The sequence below is a fragment of the Phymastichus coffea genome, unplaced genomic scaffold (assembly GCF_024137745.1).
Source record: "Phymastichus coffea isolate CEN01 unplaced genomic scaffold, Cenicafe_Pcof_1.1 PCOF00005, whole genome shotgun sequence".
Lineage (NCBI taxonomy): Eukaryota > Metazoa > Arthropoda > Insecta > Hymenoptera > Eulophidae > Phymastichus > Phymastichus coffea.
In genome coordinates, this window is record NW_026706816.1 from 8,424,562 (window position 1) to 8,445,996 (window position 21,435).

The 21,435-nt window shown below is 38.9% G+C and overlaps 1 protein-coding gene across 1 annotated transcript in view; it reads left to right on the forward strand.

Moving 5' to 3' along the window:
• The window catches only part of LOC131667616 (protein unc-79 homolog), a gene marked incomplete at its 3' end in the record, with an annotated part of 3,688,809 nt that overhangs the window by 493,219 nt on the left and 3,174,155 nt on the right, over window positions 1-21,435 (forward strand). Inside the window, exon 6 of the mRNA XM_058941149.1 lies at window positions 4,258-4,443. Coding sequence (XP_058797132.1) covers window positions 4,258-4,443 — 186 coding nt within the window. The remainder of the gene's footprint in view (window positions 1-4,257; window positions 4,444-21,435) is intronic.

Genomic DNA, 21,435 nt, shown 5'->3' on the forward strand with positions numbered 1-21,435 from the left:
GCTTCGCCAGGGTCCAGTTGGAAGGGACCACCCGAAGGGAGCGCCGCAATGCCTCGGTGGCCGAGGTTCTCCGGGACTCATCGTGGGTCCCCCCGAAGAAGGCTTCCCGGGACGCTTCGACACAGACCGAGGACCAGGACAGTGTCGAACGTTCCAAGTCCACCGTGGATCAGGGGGTGCAGACCCTCAAGTCCGGCATACCCCAGACGTCGGACAGTGCGAGTCAATGCCCAGGACCCAGGGAAACCTGTGGGGCCTCGCACTGGGTCTGCAATCATCCCCGGATCCCTGAGCAACCTACTCTCCTCCTCGACTTCAGACACGTGCGTCTGGGGATCAACGAGGTGGAGAGTGCCTGGCGGTTCACTCAAGAACTCCAGTCTCAGGTGCAGGAGCACCTGAGACGCTTTTTGAGCCGCCAGGGCGCAGAAGAGCTGCTCGGGGAGTGGGCAGGGATGGCTCAGCGTCAGAGGGCCTACGGAGAGGCCCTGCTGCGGGTGGATAACGGACAAGAGTCCTCCGCAGCGCTCCCGGCGCCGGCTCAAGAGAAGAGAGCCCCGGGAGCTACTGACGCTGGACCAATGCTCACGGTCCACGTGGACGGGCGCATGGCTTCTGATACCACAATCGTGGTCAGGTCACAGGATGGACGTGCGACCGCCACGGTGGGAGGCGTGACCATTACCGCCTCCCAGGGAGTCAGTGCCCCGCAGTTCCCTCTGGCTGCTGAGCAGCCATCACAAGATCGGGAGGCTGCTCAATCTCGGTCGCAGCTGAGGGGCTGCTACATCTGTGGGGAGCCTGGGGTGACCAACTCCCAGCGGTGCCCGAAGAAGGCTACACACTGGCGCTACCCGAAACATCGCGCGCCAGGTGTAGCCAAACGATGATATATGCCCTGGTGGGCCAATAATAAAGAGGAAATAAATAAAGAGAGTTATTTATTTAATTCCTTTCCTTCTTTATTATTTTCAGGTTCCTGATGGCGGCGAATCGCGGGTATTCGTCCTGCCCGGGTAGTCAGGACTTGGAGGGGGCTGCAACGGTAGTCGATTCAATTAATCGCACCGTTCGTGATTCTGAATTTCGCGCGTTAGTTCTAAGTATTGAGAGAGAGAGGGGGCGCGCGATCTTTCAAATTAGCAGTTACGCCTCAGCTGTTGATACGAGAGGATATCGCCGGAATTTTGTTTGCACTGTTTTCTCGCCGAGTGATAGTTTTATCCAGAGTAATTACGCGCGCGAGTGCAACAACGTGATCGGCAGATTACAGCATCACGGTAGCAGCATATTTGCAGCTGATAGGCGGTACGAGATAGCGCAGCTGATATAACAGTTCCGGAGGCAGTTGATACATTTTATTGGCATCAACAATTACGGCTGATCACCGTAATTGCACCGCAGGGTAGGTGCACCTCCCTTAATTATCGCGAGACAAAATATATTAAGTATTTTGTTCAACCGTTTAGCGTTAATTTTTTTGTATTCGCGCCGAGCGTTAGATCGCGCCAATATTCGAATCTTCTCTCTCTCTCTTTCTCACCGGAAAATTATTTAATTGTAAATCCTATTCGCGTGCGTCAGTCTTTCGGCCCAACAAAGACTGTATAGATTTTTTATGAATAAACTTTGTTAACTTATTCGCCGATTTCGTCATATGATTTTCCTAATAGTTTAAGAAATTGAAATAGGCTTAGGTGTTAATCCTATTACGCCTAGGGGATTAAGCGGAGAAGGAGTAAAGTCGCTCACACTTCAAACTCATCGTGTGTCACGATACATGTGACTTAAGGTGAGTTCAACTCCGTTTGATAGAAGACAACAAAAAGAAATCATCTGACGTTAAAGCGGATACACGTACTTACATACGTGATTAACGGAGCGGCGGTTTGCTCTGCATCGTGGGAGTTTGCTTATAAATAAATTTCTCATTTTTGCAAGATCCCCCCCCCGTTACAACGTATATTTAAGAAACCTTGCATAAACTTTTTACTTGATTAATAATTTTGATATAAAAATTGGAAAGTAAACAGTTCCTACATATTTTGCTGAAACCTTGAAAAATAAATACCAAAAAGATCTTTAAAAATTAGCATAAGAAACAGCTACATAAGGACTATAATGTGTTATAATATATTTATACAGAAAGGAACCGATTGCTCCGCAGCGACCAGCTCTTTTTCCGGTTCAACCTGCCCCATCTCTCCAAGCGGCAGGCACAGCCTCACACTCCTGGATTCCGTGCTGGGTTGATGAGACAAGCATAAGGTTGGTGAGGGGATCCTTCCTCCACGGACTGGCTTCAATTCTAAGGGATCAGAATTTGAATCTACCTTCACTCGGCTGCTTTAACTACAAAACAGGGGCGCACCCACAAATCCGCTCCTTTTTCGTAAGGTCTGTAAGAATTATATCACATCGACTGTTCACTATTGCCCACATTGCCGTGATGCCTATACGACCGATGTAGCGAATGTAAGAATGGTATCGGACAGAGATACTTAGGGCCATCTCCAGGAGCTGACAAAATTCCAAGCTGCACAACTAATGAGAGCTGCGTTGGCTGGGGTGTTACTCCGGCGATAACGCTTCATCTCCAACGACGGCGAAACTTCGTACGCTCAGGCTTCGATATTTGAAATCAGTGGAGCAGCAACGATAATGAGTAAAATTTCTTTTATTTTGTCTTTTGTGTTTAATCTATGCCATTAATGGTGGCAATTTGACACGCATGATTACTGTTTCCTCGGCCGGGAAAAGTGGTCTGATTTTGTATTTTGATTCGTATTGTTTAAATTTTCTTAAGTTAAATTTAAAAATTGGAAGAATCTGAGAGATTCTGAATAAATTTCAGGTTCAGAGATTGCAAGTAGTTTGTCCTTAGTATTAGAACTTATATTAGAACTTAAATCTAATTTGGTAAGAACCGGATCATTTTAAGATAACTATTTAAGTATTATTGTTGTTAGCTAGCGTCTTGCGTTGGTTGCCTGTTACTGATCGAAAGAGAAAAAGAAACTACGAGAGAGATAGAGTCAGGACATTTGCAGAGCGAACTTTAGCCTTGGAAGGGGGTGTAACGAGGGCAAGTAGTTTGCTTGCCCTTCGTCTGCTTTCCCTTGATCCCCTCTACTCTCGGCAAGGTATGATGGTCACAATTGGGCGCATATTAAAAATACGTCTAACTAGTGGTCTTGATTCAGCTACCGATGATTGCCAAGTGAGATCAAGGAGGGCTGAAAGAGAACATTGCAAGGAAGAGGAAAAAAGAGGGAGCAAGCAAGAGAGAGAGAGAGAGAGAGAGAGAGCAAGCCGGTAATGGCGATAAGGCCGCGGCGGGCAGTCTTTCATTTGAATCAGGAGAGGTCTCTCTGGCCCGTTAAGAGAGAGTGACTTCTCCTACCCGCTAATTATGGAGACTCAAGAAAGAGAATCTGCGGTCGAGATGATCTGGAAGGTCAGTGAACGTTGAGGCGACAAGCACCCTTTTTCTGCACAAGACAATGCGAGAGGAGTCCTTGCCCGTTCACGAAGTCTACACAAAGTAGAGGCCACAGTAAAAAAAGACCGAATCAGAGATATCGGCGAGTACAACCAGCCGAACGCAGCCATTGCTGCATCGTTCGACATAATAAAAGAAGAAAGGGTCAGGTTATCTCTGTCTCTCTCTCTCTCTCTCTGTTTGGTATTGTCCTCTCTCTTGAAAATTCGTAACTGTATAGAATCGGTACATGTAGCCGGGTGATTACTTACCGGCTACCTTTTCTTAGTAATATTTTAGTTTATATGGGCAGCGACTCTTTATAAGCACGCGAATTTTCAAAGCATTCTCTTATCAGGTAGTTCACATTTTCACGCGGTAATGGTTTAATTTGTCAAAATGTTCATTGTTGACATGTTATAGATTAGAATAAGTTTTGCAAGTTGTTCTATTCTGATTTACCATTAATAAGTTTAGTATTCCATTTCAAATGACTGTACTTCATTATTTATTGACCTGTCCTCCATCGTTGAGAGTGGAAGTACCTTTCTTGCCTTCCCCGTAGTTAAAAGTAGATAACAAAGTAAGAGTTTTGTTACAAACAAATGTATAGACATGTTTGCTATTAAAAACTTTAGAGATTTGAAAATAGCCACTTGTTTCTAGAACTTATTTGTATGAGATTATATATATTTTTTTAAATGTGTTAAAAAAAGTGACAATATACAATGTGCTATACACTAATTTAAAATCTAACACATCATATTTGTTGACAGCTCACCATTGCCAATTACTCGAATGTCTTATGACTTACAAATCTGGAATTATAAAAGATTTATTATGTGTGATTGCATATGGTACAATATATGCTCGAGCCTCTGCTACAAAGTTATTGTTCTATTATTGGCCAGCTTTTAATCCCAATCTTTTTGACAGAAAATCTGTTCTTATGAAGTTTTCAAGTAAGTATTTCTGATTTTGTGATAGTTAGAAAAATAAATCCTCTTACTTACCTATGTTACATAATATATATAACATAATCGATATACAAGATGAGGAAAAAGTATGGAAACCCCGGAAAATTCGGAAAACCGCATGAGGTTAGTCATGAAACAAAGGTCATACCCTATATAACTTTCAAAGAGGAACCCAACGGTGACCTCTGATTTGACCTTGAACCTCATTTTCAAGGCTATTTCAAGGTCAACCTCATTTTTTCATATAGAAACCCCTTTTTTTTATACTAGAATCAAAAAGAGCGATAAATTTTACGGCTGGGAACGATTTCAGTCCGAAGATATCGTAACTCCTAATCCTCCATTTAGCGCTATCCAGGAACAACGACGTGGACGTAGAAGGAATCTGTTCCCTTCGGGGTACTTTTTTATAGTGAGTTCCACTTGCCTCTCACTACGAGGTGCTTTTTAATAGTGAGTTCCCCTTGCCTCTCACTTCGGGGTGCTTTTTAATAGTGAGTTCCCCTTGCCTCTCACTTCGGGGTGCTTTTTAATAGTGAGTTCCCCTTGCCTCTTACTTCGAGGTGCTTTTTAATAGTGAGTTTTCCTTGCCTTCCACGTAAATGAATTTACAACAGATGTTCAAATTGTTCTCCATTCGCTTCTTGACAGTAACCAATCCTATTATAGAATGATTAAGTTGCATTTTGGATCATATGCCGTGGAATGGCATTAATTTCTTGAACTATTCTACGTCTTAATTCTTCAAGATTTTGTGGATTACTTCTGTATACCGATCTTTTAAATACCCCCACAAAAAATAGTCGAAAGGGCTGAAATCTGGAGATCTTGGAGCGCACTCTACTGTACCTCTTCTACCTAGCCATCTATCAAAAAATGTTTTATTGAGGTATTGTCTGACATGTACACCGTAATGAGCTGGAGCATCATCTTGCTAAAACCATGTATTTCCAAAATCATCACCTCTTAAGGCTGATTTCGCAAAAGTTGTTCATAACTTACAGCGTTCAAATTTTCTTCGATAAAAAAGGGACCTATTATTGTATTGCCTACGATTCCTGCCTACACGTTTAATTTTTTAGGATATTGAGTGTAACTTTCTCTTATCCAATGAGAATTTGTGTTGGATCAATATCTAAAGTTATGACGATTGACTTCGCCATTTAGTTAAAATGTCGCTTCGTTTGAAAAAACAATATTTTGTAAACATATTGGATTTTCAATAATCATTTGCATCATTGTCTCACAAAATTCTACTCGACGATCAGGATCATCCTCATTCAATTCCTGCACAAGTTTCATTTTATAAGGATGAAACTTGTTGACCTTTAATAATTTTAAGAACAGGTTTTTGTTCGATCTCCTGTTGTAAAGCTACTGATCGAAACGAATCATGTGGATTTTCTATAAAAGACAGTAAAACATCTAAAGGTTTTTCTTCATTTGTTGCTGTTCGTGATCTTCCAGTAACAGAACGATTTTAAATAGACCCCGTTTCTTGAAAACATCTTAAGGTTTTTAAAATTCTGGATTTAGACGAAGGAGTTTCGCTATCGTCGTTTCGAAACGTTCTATCAAAGAGATTAACAACATTAATATACGACCTTTGCTGATCACTCCAACCCATCATCATTAGAAGAAATATTCGTTCTTTTTCGGACAAACGATACATTTTAAAAGTTTGAATAAAACAAAAATTTAATATTGTTATTGTAACTAAGAAAAAACTATGAAATATTTGACGAATTTGTCGAATTTGTTTTTTTTTATTGGTCAAGTATTTTTTTTTCTAGGGCCTATTTACTATGAAAACAACAAAATATGGTTTCAACTTCCAATTAGTAAAAGTCAAGAATAAATAAAATCTAAATAAAAACAATTTTTTAATTAATATTTGTAAAAGCATTTCTATTTTATTTTTAAATTTTCACTTCTTTCAAATGCCTTCAAAATAATCTTGTATTTCTAATAAACAATTAGCTTTACAGCCCATGAAAGAGGAGAAAGCGTAACTTTTGACGAAAAAAAACGTGACTTTCCAGTTTTTGACAATTATCATGATATTTTATGCTCAAAGTAGTGACTTTCTATTTTCTAAAATGTAAGATGAATACTACGAAAAAAATGAGATCCAGTTAAACTGTGCAGTGTGAAAAAAGAGTTGTCTTCTTTTTTCAAAATTCTAAAAAAATACGAGAAAGACAAATCTTCTAATTGCTTTTTATTCATTTTCTAGCAAAAATCAACCCTGTTTTCATATTTTTAAAAAGATTTTGTTTTCTCAGATAAAGCTATATGTCAATTAATTGGTGAAGTCAATCGCCATAACCTTAGATATTGGTTCAACAAAAAGCTCATTGGATGAGAGAAAGTCACACTCAGTATCCTCAAAAATTAAACGTGTGGGCATAAATAGTAGGCAATATAATAATAGGTCCCTTTTTTATCACAGGAAATTTGAACGCTGTAACTTTTGTGAAATCAGATTGTTTCAGCTATCCAGGCGTTAAGATGTGATGATTTTGAAAATACATGGTTTCAAGGAAGATTAGAGGTCACGCTATATTTGAATCGTTCTCACCCGTAAAATTTATCGCTCTTTTTGATTCCAGTATGAAAAGTAGGGGTTCCCATATAAAAAAATGAGCTTGACCTTGAAATAACCTTGAAAATGAGGTTCAAGATTAAATCAGAGTTCTCCGTTGAAAGTTATATAGGGTAAGACCTTTGTTTCATGACTAACCTCATGCGCGAATATACATTCATTACAGGTAAAGATAGAATGTAAATCGGAAGATACACAAAAAAATATTATGTACGTAAATTTGTTTCTTGAGATTTAAAGTATACTCACTATCAGTTATATTTTTAACCAATTTGAAATTCAAAAAAAAAGTTATAGAAAATAGAATCAGGTTAAAAACTACTTTTTTGTTTAATCAAATAATTTTATGTTACTCTTTCTCTGTGAACTTTCGAGCTTCTTGAAAGTCTAGAGCATCATTATTTTGACTTTGCCAAACAAAAAAAATTGTACCTAACACGATTAGAAATATTATAAATTAACAAACCATTGGACCTCGAAGATAAAGAAAATTAAAAAAATATATTGTAACTGGTCGCTCGATTAAGAGCCTTTTAAATAACTGCAGAATGGTCCAAAAAGCCAACGACAGCTCTCCGTACTCCGAATTGCACTAGCACAGCGAATTGTAAAATAATTTACAACTAACAACTATTTATTTTAATTTTTTTTCATATGCTGTTACGCGATGAGCACCAGCGTTACAAATTTACTAACTACTAATACCTGCTATTCTTCCACTGACTACTCCGAAAAGTCAATATATGAATTCAAGCACAGGAAAATAATCAACGCTGCTAAAAAAGGAAAAACCATCCTATGTACGCCTACATGATGCAAGAAAAATAAGGAGTCATCAAATGCTGGACGTACACGATATGGAACTCCAAGATCTACGTCCGAAAATGCACATACCATGCCTCAAATAATTATTTTAATCTTGCGTAAGCGTATCGGATATTTTCTTCATGTTGCCTACACACAGAAAATATTTTGTAATTTTGCCTATGGAAAGCAGCGATAACTTTCCTAATTTAATTAATATGCGCAATAATACTCGAAAATATCGATAACAAAAATATGTAAAGATCGTCTCGATATTTATCTCGAATTTATATACCGAGAGATACAAATTAACCTCTCGCTATTATTTAATAAAATTCATTTTAATATTCGTCTCAATTTAAATGCTGCTCGATATGCATATTCATATTCTACGCTAGCCACGCCCACTTACGTCTAAGCCTATGCAAAAAGAACGAGATAGCTTAATAGATAGAAAAGGACGGCGTATCACACTCGGCTTGCCTAGTAGATAGAGACAGAATAATATCTTGATCGATGCGATAGGGAAAGATAACGTCATGAGCGAAAATTATCGAAATCAAATTGTATTTCGACTATGAATATTCATGACTAGGAGAAAGTGGAGAGGGAAGAATTAGCGAGAGTTTGCCGATGGCTTTAGTCAAGTACAGACGTATAGTTCTGTCTCTTTGAATCATTTTGCAGATCTTTTCCTCGTGACTTTCCAAAGTTCAAGTGCCTGTGCACCATAGCTTGCTCGTGCTCACCGTGCCTAAATTTTGAGATTAATTGTCACATTATTGGATGGAATAGGCATTACTGGCGATAAGAGATTATTTTGAGCGTATACCAGCTTTACATAAAATTAGAGTGAGTACCGCACGACTTATCGTTACCCAGACTTTTGCCAATTTCATTTCATTATTCATCTCGATCCGCATAAATGTGCCGTATACCAGCGAAATAACTGGCTTAATGAATAGTGCGAGGAGGAGTACGTAATAGCGCATTCGCGTTCGAAAACTCGTCGTGCCTATTTTTATTTTGCGAAATCTTGTCTATTTTGTTATTAATAGTTTTAAGATAAGAGCCTATATCCTTAGACTAACATTTACGCAAAATACTATCGTCATTGTATGTTATCTACTCTTCACATTTACACAATCTCTTTGTTTAATAAATCGGCTCAATTAATTTTGAATCTAACTGTATGATATATTCTAAACCTCCCGCCTTGTCCTCTATCCATCCGACCTTGGGTTTCGCTCCAGCTTCGACAGAGAACCAGCGGAGTTAGTAAACATCTAGCCGATTTTGATCCGACTACTTGCTATCAAGGTAAGCCACGACCAAGCATCGATTGAGCTAAGCCGCGGATAAATATCGCGGATAAACAAATCTGTACACCTATTGATTCGAGAATAATATTTTGTCAGCTTCATAGTTCAAGGGGATTAGCCTGACGAAATGCCAAATTACTCTCTATAAAATTATTTACAGTGCGGGTTGAAAATTCCAACGCCCACCCTTACTACTCAGGGTGGCACTCCCCTGAAGAATTAATCCTGCTTAATTAGTAGTGCCTGGCGCCCAATAATCTAATAAATTAATTATCGCAATTTGGGATTAATATTCCGCCAAGTAGCATGGTAATCATTTAGTCGGTGAAAACACCATGTTACAATATATCAAATATTTTGAGATATATCACTCAGATAACCTCATGATAGCTAAATCTAGTGTAAGTTATCCCTAAACCAGTTTAGTATACAAATCTTAGTAACAAAGTTGTAATAGCGTCGGCTGTCCTTGGCTGATAATCCTTTCCCGCTATCACCAAATTCTTTAAAGGGGAGGTAAGGGAGGCGGCGTATTGCTCCCAGCAAGGCAGAAGAGGAAAGGCGTTCGCAATAAACATTCAAAGCTTTTACCAACCAAATACGTTTATTATAAAATCTACCTTGAGCGATGACAAACTGAACAATCTATCAAACCTTAACCTAATACACAATAACTTCTTACCACTAAATGAGATGACCGGCACGTGAGCGCCTTGCCATCTCACAACCGACTCGATACACAATATAGGAAGAAAACTTAATCACTAATTCAGCTGTGCTGGCCCGCGAGAGCCTGGCACAGCGCACAAGTCGCGAATAGCCAAAAAGGGTTGAAACCGATTAAAGAAGAGAAACGAGAGGAGAGTGTATGACCTGTTAATTGGCGAAGTCCTCTGGGCTGGCGAGTTAATCGTCTTTCTGCCGGCCGGTGACCTCCTTCGATATGGCATGACTGGTGGACAAAGGGCCGATCTCGAGAATAATTTTCTGGTACGTTAGCTGGTATGTCCTCGCTCGCGGGGCCACTTCCTTAATGCTCGTGAGAAGCGACACAATAGTGCGTGACAGACTGCTTTCCACCCCTCCCCACTTACTTGCCTAATCGGCGGCACGCGGTACCGCCAAGCGTGGCCAGCGTCGCGCGCCTAGCCGCACTATAGTTGCACTATAGCAACACTCTCTCTCTCTCTCTCTTTCTCTCTCTCTTTCTCGATGACTAACGAGAACGCATATTGTTGCGCGCTCCTGGCCACTAATACTGCTGCTGCTCTCTCTTTCTTTCTTGATGAAGAGAGAAACCGATGCTGAAACAAAAGACTGGCATCAGGTACGGAACATATGTGCGCCAGATGCGGGCGCCATGAGCCCTTGCCGATGTCGGAGAGAGATAAGGGGTGCACGATGTAGGCCATGACCAACCTACACCGTTACAAACTATGTAAACTAATTTATACAGGGTGTAACAAATGTAACAATACATCCAAAAAATTTTCCAGCTTACAATATTTTTATAAATACTGAAGGTCACTCTTTTAGTAAAAATCAACAAGGTATCCAATGTTGACCTTGAGCTTGACCTTCAACGGCATTTCAAGGTCAACTTTTTTCTCAAATGGGAACCCTCTATTTTTGACAACGGCATACGAAAGAGCGGGAAATTTTACGTCCAAACATATTCTCAGGTCATGGATCTAGGATGACCTTGAAGTTCATTTAAAGGTCATATAACTTCTTGACGGTCTGATGTTGTGTAAGGTTTTTATTGTTTTAGAGGAGATCGTTTCATTAGTATCTTTCAACGAGGAATCCAAAGGTGACCTCGGATTTGATCTTGAGCTTGACCCTCAAGGTTATTTCAAGGTCATCTTGTTTTTTTCAAATGGGAACTCCTTGTTTTTATTTTAGAAATGGAAAGAGTGAACCATTTTACGTTCAGATATGAACTTGACCTTGGGTCAAAGTAACCCCTGAGGGTCTTTTCAAGGTCATATTTGATTTTAATGATGAATTAAATAAATGAAAGGTCGATATTAAAAATTTAAACAAAGAATAATTTACGTTTAAACAATAAGTTGTAAGAAACAATAAATATTTTAATGCACGTAATTTAAATGATAAAAATAATACCTTTTGCTAAAATTAAGGATGAAGTAAATAAAAATATAACATCATTATTTCACAATTTTATTCTTCAAAAACGTTAGTTGATACAATAGATGAGTAGATACAATACGAGGTGTGTTTAAAAAGTAAGGTGACTTTGTATTTTTAAGAAAAAATATTTATTTATTTATCAATATTTATGTTGTCCCCTTCAAAGTAATCCCCCTCAGATACAATACACTTATGCCAACGGTTTTTCCAATCCTCAAAGCACTTCTCATAAGCACTTTTCGGTATAACCTTGAGCTCTTCCAGCGATGCAGTCTTTATCTCTTCAATCGTTGCAAATCTCCGTCCTTTCATAGGCCTCTTTAGTTTTGGGAACAAGAATAAGTCACATGGGGCCAAATCCGGTGAATATGGTGGCTGAGGCATGATTGTGGTGTTGTTTTTGGCCAAAAAATCTCTCACAAGCAAAGATAAGTGAGCAGGGACATTATCGTGATGCAAAAGCCATGAATTGTTTTTCCACAATTCTGAGCGTTTTCTTCGTATTGCTTCTCGCAAACGGCGCATAACTTCAAAATAATACTGTTTATTGACCGTACGTCCATATGGTAAGAACTCCTGATGCACCACGCCATGGTAATCGAAGAAAACAGTGAGCAAAACTTTGACATTTGATCGAACTTGGCGTGCTTTTTTCGGTCTTGGCTCATCTGGGCTCTTCCATTGGGATGATTGGACTTTGGTTTCGATATCATAACCATATACCCATGATTCGTCACCAGTTATGACCCTTTTGAGTAAATCTGGGTCGTCGTTGACGTCATTCAATAGTTCTTGAGCGATGCTCATGCGACGGTTCTTTTGGTCAAAATTTAGCAATTTCGGAACAAACTTCGCTAACACACGTCTTATTCCCAAAACGTTAGAAAAAATTTCATGGCACGAGCCAAGCGATATACCAACATCCTCAGCAACTTCTCTGATAGTGATTCGACGATTTTCCAGAACAATTTCCTTCACTGCTTGAACGTTTTCATCAGTTATTGACGTGCTTGGTTTGACTCAAGCGAGGCTCGCCACCCGCCAAGGGGGTCGCCGTTGAGTTAGCCCTGAAAAGGACCGGTGGATGCGGCCCTTGCGGGCTAGCAGGACTCGAGTCTTGTTAGACTCGTCACCTACCCGAAAGGCGCGTTCAGTACGTCTGAGTTGGCCATGAAAAGGGCCGGTTTGCCCACGGATGTGATTCCTTGGCTGGCGGAACTCCGAATCCAGAGAAGGATTCGCCACCTGCTGGGGAAACGGTGTTCAATGGTGGCCCTGAGAAAAACCGGTAGTGTGCTCAGAGAGGGAAATATGTGTTAGGCTTAGGTTGTGTGGGAACCTTTATTCTGAGGTGGATGCCTAGCTGATGACTGTTGGCTCCGAGGAGGAATCCTCGACTGATTGAGAGAAGAGAAAACGCGGCCTTATACGCTTTTCCGTAACATAGTAGCGCACCAATCAGCTATGGCCAGTTTTCCCACCATCTCCGGCACGTACCGTGCCGTCAAGTTTAGACACGGAGAGGAGAATAAGAGAAAGTTCCGTCAAGAGGAAAGACTATGTGCAGGCGTGCGATTGGGCTTACATCAATTTATTTACGCAATTATCAATTTATGTTTTTAGTCTGGCAATAGATGTCTTGAGAAATTTGTTGATAAGTTTATTTGGATGATTTGGAAATCTGAAATTATAATATGCATAGAATTTTTTAATTTCTTCTTTGACTGTAGGTATCTGTAAATCATTTCGGATAATTTCATTCAATATGAACCATGGAGGCCGTACTATATTGCGTAGGACTTTCGATTGAAATCTTTACAGGATTTCGATATTCAAGTTAGAAGCAAGACCCCATAGTTGAATACAATATATCCAGACTAGTTTACATGCAGCTTTATACAGCAGCAGTTTGTTTTTAATTAACAGCTCCGATTTTGTTCCAATGAACCAGTACATTTTCCTCCTTATTAGAACCAACTGTATACGTTTAGTGAATATATATTCTTTCTATGTCAGTTTTCGGTCTAGATAAATACCTAGATATTTTACTTGACTATTTTGCAAAATATATTTCTCATTTAATCTAATAGGAGGACAGGTATCTTTTCGAAGTGTGAATGTCGTATGTATTGATTTGCTTTTATTTGCTATTATTCTCCAGAACTTAAACCAATTTTAAAGGTGATTTTTTATGTAGTTTTATAATGTTTTAGTTGCTATTGTTACCTCTGGGTGTATCGTTAAAATTGCTATATCATCTGCATATGTTGCTATCAAGATATTAATAGACTTTCGTAGATCCGTGGTATATAACAAATATAGTGTTGGACCTAGAACACTACCCTGCGGTACTCCTGTTTTTATTACCTGACATTATGATACGTTTTTATTTATTTTAACTTAATAGGCTCTATTATGTAGATAAGATGGTAACAATTCGCAGTGGGGGAGAGGAAAAAATGTCTTAAGCTTGTGCAGTAGCCTTTTATGCCAAACCTTGTCAAAGGCCTGGGCAACATCTAGGAATATCGTAGTGCAGTATTGTTTATTTTCGATGACTTTGCTCGCAACTGATATTATTTTATTTACTTGCTCATCGTGGAATGGTTACATCTGAAAACGAATTGATGGTCAGGGATAAGTTTTCTAATTAATATTATTGGGTTAATTCTAACTAGGAATCATGTTTCAAAGATTTTAGAAAATGCTGATAAAAGACTAATTGATCTATATGACGTTAACAGTTCTGGTTCTTCACCGAGTTTAGGTATTAAGACAATCTCTGCTACTTTCCACTGGGAAGGAAAATAGCGGAGACGCAAGCATGCATTAAAAAAATTGTTATATAAGTGGGGGTAACATTTTAATCATTTTTTCTATGATATTATCAGAACTACGAGCTTTTCTATTTTTAATATTATTAATAACACAGGTCTGCAAAAAAAAAGTTTTGAGTTATCGCAAGAACGCTATTCATATATTCCGAAGGTTTTTGAATCGCTGAACACGAACCTGGCATCAAAAATGCTCTATCACGTCACATTTTCGAGATATTCTAACCTAAAAGTGCGAAACACATGTATTTATGCTGTTTTGGAAGCTATATTACACCGCAAAAATTTTTTTTTTACTGAAAACTAATCAGACCATCTAAAAGTATTGCTTCTGTCCTTTCCAACGCATTTTTCAAATTTAACAAATCTTTTTTTTTCGCGGAGATATCATCGAATGAAGTTCACCACTTTAGCGATTTCATAACAACAGTACCAACAATACAAATATGACAGCCCCACGAAAAAGTCATATGTGAACTAAAGTGCACAGGGTAATACCATTACATTTATGTTTTTGGGGTCGCTGAATCAGAATCCACGATTTATTTGACCCGATTAGCTCAGGGGTCAAATTAAGATCAAGGTCAAATCAAGATTATCCCATTAATCTTGGTCCAGGTACTGTTTCTATAGGTTTTTGAGGTCGCTGAATTCGAATTTGGGGTGCGTTTGACCAGGTCGGCTCAAAGTCAAGGTTAGGTCAATGTAAAATCCAAAAAATGCATTCAATGAACCCGAATTTAGGGTTTGTGTGACCAATAACCCCCTAATATTTCTATAGCAATGTTAGCAACCCCCTAATAATCCTCTAATAACCCCCCCCCCCCTAATATAGACTATTCTATAAACATCCTAATAACCCAATGGCAATCCTATCAACCTCCAATAATGCAATGGCAGTGCCATCAACCCCTAATAACCTCCTAATAACCGCATTAATAAGAACTATGCTATGAACCCCTCAATAACCGTATTAATATGAACTATGTTATGAACCCCCTGATAGCGCGATGACAATCCTATCAACCCCTTAATAGTGCAAAGGCAAATGTTACTCCTTTCCATCAAGCGGGTTTTTCACAACAGGATAGTTGTGAGTCCGGTTTCCGTTGATCATACGCACTTCTTTTCAACAGTCCTTTTTAGAATAGTTGAGAATTCTGCTTTGGTCCACCTTAGACGCATCTTTTCAACAGTCCTTTTCAGAATAGTTGAAAGGTTCGGCGTATTTCTTGCGATCGAGCGGCATTTTATTGGTAGTTCTTTTCAGGATAGTTGAGAATTCTGCTTTGGTCCACCTTACGCACATCTTTTCAACAGTCCTTTTCAGGATAGTTGAAAGATTCGGCGTACTTCTTGCAATCGAGAGGCATTTTCTGGACAGTCCTTTTCAGGATAGTTGAGAATCCTAGTTGAAGTTTCTAGTAATCTTCATCGTCCTCGTGTTCCTGAGATCTATTTTATAATGTCTCCCTGGAGTTGCGTGAACGATTCTAACAAGTTCTGCAACGTATGTGGACTTTATGCTACTAAAAATCAAAGGAAAAACATTACGCCTTCAATCGAAACTGCTTACAAAAACTATTTCGGCTATTTTATCGTGAATGTAGACAAATCTTGGGTGCCAAACACAATTTGTGTAAGTTGCCATACAATATTAAGTCGTTGAAATAAAGACGACAGTTCGCAAAAATTCCCTTTCAGTTCTCCGATGATCTAGCGTGAGCCACGTGATCATAATGACTGTTACTTTTGTTCTATTGACCTGAAAGGTTTCAACAGTAAGAATAAATCTGCAATTTTATATCCTAATGTCTCATCTGTTACTAAACCAGTTTTACGGGGGACTCTTGTCTGTGAGAAATCATCACCCCTAAAGAAAGCAGAATGTTTACCTACTACATCCAGGAGCCCAGACGAAATAAATGATATCGAGGTGGACGACGAAGATTCGCAGTCAGATGATATTGCACATTTCGATACAACCGAAAGTCTCCAATTGTTTACACAAGCTCTTCTAAATAATTTGGTTAAAGATTTGGACCTGCCAAAAAATAAATCAGAATTGTTAGGTTCTAGGTTGCAAGAAATGAATCTGTTGGCTCCAAAAATAACTTTTTCTTGGTACAGAAACAGAGAGCAAGAATATATCAGATATTTCGCAGAGAAAGATGGATTGACTTACTGTCATGACGTGACTGGCTTAATGACAAAATTTGGCTTGATATACATCGCTACTGAATGGCGTCTCTTCATCGATACTTCTAAAAGAAGTTTGAAGGCTGTCCTCCTTCACAATGGAAATAAATATGCTTTGATTCCACTCGCTCATTCAGTGTATCTAAAAGAATCTTAAGAGAATATGCAGATAGTTCTTGAGAAAATTAAATATAAAGATTATAAATGGCTCATATGTGGTGATTTGAAAGTAATAACTATACTTCTTGGACAGCAGTCGGGATATACCAAATACCCATGTTACATTTGTTTGTGGGATAGTAGAGCTACTACACGTCATTGGGAAGAATTTAAGTGGCCACTTCGCACGTCTCTGAAGCCAGGATCACACAATGTTCTCAAAAAACCCTTGTGTGATCCAAAAAAAATACTTTTAAGTCCCCTCCACATAAAATTAGGATTAATTAAGCAATTCACCAAAGCCCTTGATCAGAATGGAAAAAGCTTCCACTACTTATTGGATAAATTCCCAGGATTATCTAATGCAAAAATAAAGAAAGGTATTTTCACATATCCGGATATAAGAAAGATGATGCAATCGGCTGATTTTCAACAAACGATGACAAGAAAAGAGAAGCTGCATGGGTGAATTTTGCAGCCGTGGTAGAAGGATTTTTGGGAAATAAAAAAGTAGAAAATTATCACGTAGTCGTTCAAAATATGCTTACCAGTTTCAAAGAGTTGGGTTGTAACATGAGTTTAAAAGTACACTTCCTGAATTCTCATTTAGATTCTTTTCCTGAGAATCTTGGAGCCCTAAGTGAGGAGCAAAGAGAAAAATTCCACCAAGACATCCAAGAGATGGAAAGAAGGTATCAAGGTAGATGGAATGTTAATATGTTAGCTGACTACTGCTGGGCTCTTAAACGTGAAGATGATGGTCTACAGCATAAAGTCAGGAACCAGAAGCCTAGACGAAAAAAGGAAACAATTCCACAAATCAGAAAATTGATAACATTGAAGCATCTGACATAATGTGGTCTGACATAAGTAGCAATACTATTGGGTAATTAGGGGGTTGCTAGCATTCTTATTGCGTTATTAGGGGCTTATTAGCTTAGTTCATATTCGATAGTTATTAGGGGGGAAGTATAGAGGGGGGGGCTATTAGGCGGTTGATAGGATTGCCATTGAGTCATTAGGGGCATTTTAGCATTGCCTTTACGCTATTAAGGGGTTCATGGAACCTTTCCTATTAGGGGGGTTATTAAGTGGTTACTAGAGGGGTGATAGCACTGTAATTGCGTCATCAGTGGGTTGCAAGGGTTACTACTTATATTTTGAGCCTCATAATGAAAAGACAGTAATTTATTATCTAAAATGGCTTTATTGTTTTTCGAAGTATTCTCCATGATGATAAATGTACTTTGCATGCGCTCGAACCAATTTTCGTAACACTTTTTTCACTCTGATTGTGGTACCTCCAAAACATGGTTTTTAAATGCATCAACGGCTTCTTCAGGCGCCGAAAAACGTTGTCCACGCAATTTATTCTTGATATGCGGGAATAAAAAGAAATCATTTGGTGCTAAATCAGGGCTGTATGGAGGATGACCCATCAATTCAACGTTTTGGCCAGTCAAATAGGAGGTTGTTTTAGCTGATGTGTGAGAGCTTGCATTGTCATGATGAAGAATGATCTTTCGTTGTCGCTTCTTTTTTCGTATTTCACCAAGCACTTCTGGCAAACAAATGGTTGTGTACCATTCAGAATTCACTGTTCTACGATGCTCTAACGGTACAGTTGCCACATGTCCAGTTATTCCAAAGAAACAGGCGATCATTTGCTTCGAAGTGCTTCGCGCACGAATCACTTTTGTTGGATTCGGCTCGTCTTAGAAGACCCATACAGTGGATTGCTGTTTTGTTTCGGGCTCATATGCATAGATCCAAGATTCGTCACCTGTGTAGATGTTATACACAGCGTTTGATGCACCGCGATTGTATTTTTTGAGCATTTCTTTGCACCAATTGATGCGAGCATCTTTTTGAGCTTTTGTCAAATTATGGGGGATCCAACGCGAACAAATCTTTTTTACAGCTAAATGTTCATGCAATATCTTATTGATGCTCGTCATACTAATGCCCAAGGATGCCTCAATCTCACGATATGTTACATGCCGATCTTGCTTTATTAGTTCGTGCACAGCATCAATGTTTTCTGGCACAACAACTGATTTTGGACGACCTTCACGACTTTCATCCCCGAGCGAACTGCGGCCACGATTAAATTCGTTATACCAGCGTTTCACAGTGGCAAGGGATGGGGCTTTATTGCCAAAAGTTGAAGTAAGTTGATCGATGCACTCCTGTCTTGATAGCCCACGTCGAAAGTCGTAGAAAATCATCACACGAAAATGCTCACGAGTTAATTCCATTTTTTGCCCGAGATGAATTTTTCAAGTTACTGTGAACAACACAAATTCCACTCAAATGAAAAAATATTCTGAAGAAGGTTATGGTTAAAAATGTCAAACTTTTCACTGGAAACGTTAGATGACGCCTCTAAATACTTAGTATTGCCAAGGCTCAAAATATAAGTAGCAACCCTCGTATTAGCATACTTCTTATTAGGGGGTTATTAGGGAGGTGACTTATTAAGGGGTTGATAGGATTACCATTGGGTTTTTAGGGGGTTCATAGGATAGTTCATATTAGGGGGGTTATTAGGAGGTTATTAGGGGTTGATGTCACTGCCATTGCATTATTGGAGGTTGATAGGATTGCCATTGGGTTATTAGGATGTTTATAGAATAGTTTATATTAGGGGGGGTTATTAGAGGGTTATTAGGGGGTTGCTAACATTGCCATAGAAATATTAGGGGGTTATTGGTCACACAAACCCTAAATTCGGGTTCATTGAATGCATTTTTTGGATTTTACCTTGACCTAACCTTGACTTTGAGCCGACCAGGTCAAACGCACCCCAGATTCGAATTCAGCGACCTCAAAAACCTATAGAAACAGTACCTGGACCAAGATTAATGGGATAATCTTGATTTGACCTTGATCTGAATTTGACCCCTCAGCTAATCAAGTCAAATAAATCGTGGATTCTGATTCAGCGACCCCAAAAACATAAATGTAATGGTATTACCTTTTGCACTTTTGTTCACATATGACTTTTTCGTGGGGCTGTCATATTTGTATTGTTGGTACTGTTGTTATGAAATCGCTAAAGTGGTGAACTTCATTCGATGATATCTCTGCGAAAAAAAAAGATTTGTTAAATTTGAAAAATGCGTTGGAAAGGACAGAAGCATTACTTTCAGATGGTCTGATTAGTTTTCAGTAAAAAAAAAATTTTTGCGGTGTAATATAGCTTCTAAAACAGCATAAATACCCGTTTTTTCGCACTTTTAGGTTAGAATATCTCGAAAATGTGACGTGATAGAGCATTTTTGATGCCAGGTTCGTGTTCAGTGATTCAAAAACCGTCGGAATACATGAATAGCGTTCTTGCGATATGTTACGTGACGTCTTATTATGTTACAAAAATATACTATCGAATAAAACCTTGCTCTCGGGATTTTTCGTTCGGACATAGCATAACTGGCAGTATTCGTGTGCGCGACTCGGTGGGAATGAGCGATAGAGGTTGATTTACGCTGAGCCGGCATGCTGGGACAGCACGCTGCAGTCAGCGTGCTTAGCTAGGTAAGACAACCCGCCACGAGAAGCGTAAACATCCGAAGCGTATACGCGAGAGAGAGACGGTATGCTCGAGACAAAGGCTATAAAATAAACCAGCGAAAGCAGAGCGACAGAATTTAGTTAGTCAGGAGTCAGCGCTCGACTAAGAAGCCTGCAATCTTCCTACTTAAATACAAGAGTTTCAAAACATAACAGTTAAATTACATAATCGAAATACCGAGTGCCGTTATTTCTAACGATTTTCGCGTGATCGAAAATCATACCAGGATTACTTTATTGCCTATTGAAACATTGTTGGATAAAGGAAATATATTGGACCAGTTAATTAAACAAATTCGAAAGCAGTGATTACGCCTATAACGAACCAAACAATATTTCGGACCTAGACAACAGAGTGAGTACTTTTGGGCTCTATTCTCGATAAGGTGAAATCTCTTCCTTATTGTTTTTTTCTATTATCTCTCTCTCTTCACTCCAATACTACCTAGCATAGTCAAGGTTCCCCTTTTGGTGAATCCGCGTGATTGCGTACCGGGACCAAGTGTGTAACCACGACTGACAGCGTAATTTAGAATATTTATTTAATAAATCGCGAACCAGATAGTAGCGCAATATTATTACTAGACGTGTTATCTGACGTATCAAAAAAAAATATAAATCTATACAACGTACCCGTGTAAGTTCATTTAAATAAACCGGCGAAGCCCCCTCCCTTTTTCCTTCTCGATTACTCTCGCCTACCCCTCGTGGGGACGAACTTCGGATATTATCGGCAAAGACGCGATCCATTCGCTGACACGGTCGGGGTACCGTACTGAAGGTTTAGTCCGCCCGAGTCAGGACCACTCGGAGCTAAAAACGGTCTAACACGTGCCCGTTTTGAAGAGACATCAAAACTGTCACGTAACACGATAACTCAAAACTTTTTTTTTGCAGACCTGTGTTATTAATAATATTAAAAATAGAAAAGCTCGTAGTTCTGATAATATCATAGAAAATGTTCTATGTACAGTGTAGTTTGATATATTAAAATAGTTTTTATTTGTAAAAAGTGTTTCTGATATTAACATGATATCTATATTTGCATAGATTAAAAATGTTTTTAATTCAATTTGCCTATGCATAAGACCGTAAGTGCTTACGGATAAGTCAGAATTATGCGTTTCATTTTCAACAAGCATGCATCTATTGAAACCTAAAATTGAACCAATAGAATTCTGAGTTCAAGTTTATTTTATGACGACGCTGAATGATACTACGTCAAGTATTATTGTTTAGTTTCAGACCTATATATTCGATATACCTTTGAGCGATAATGCTTCTTTGAGAAAGCTTCCAATATCTTCTATTTATTAGCTACCAGTCG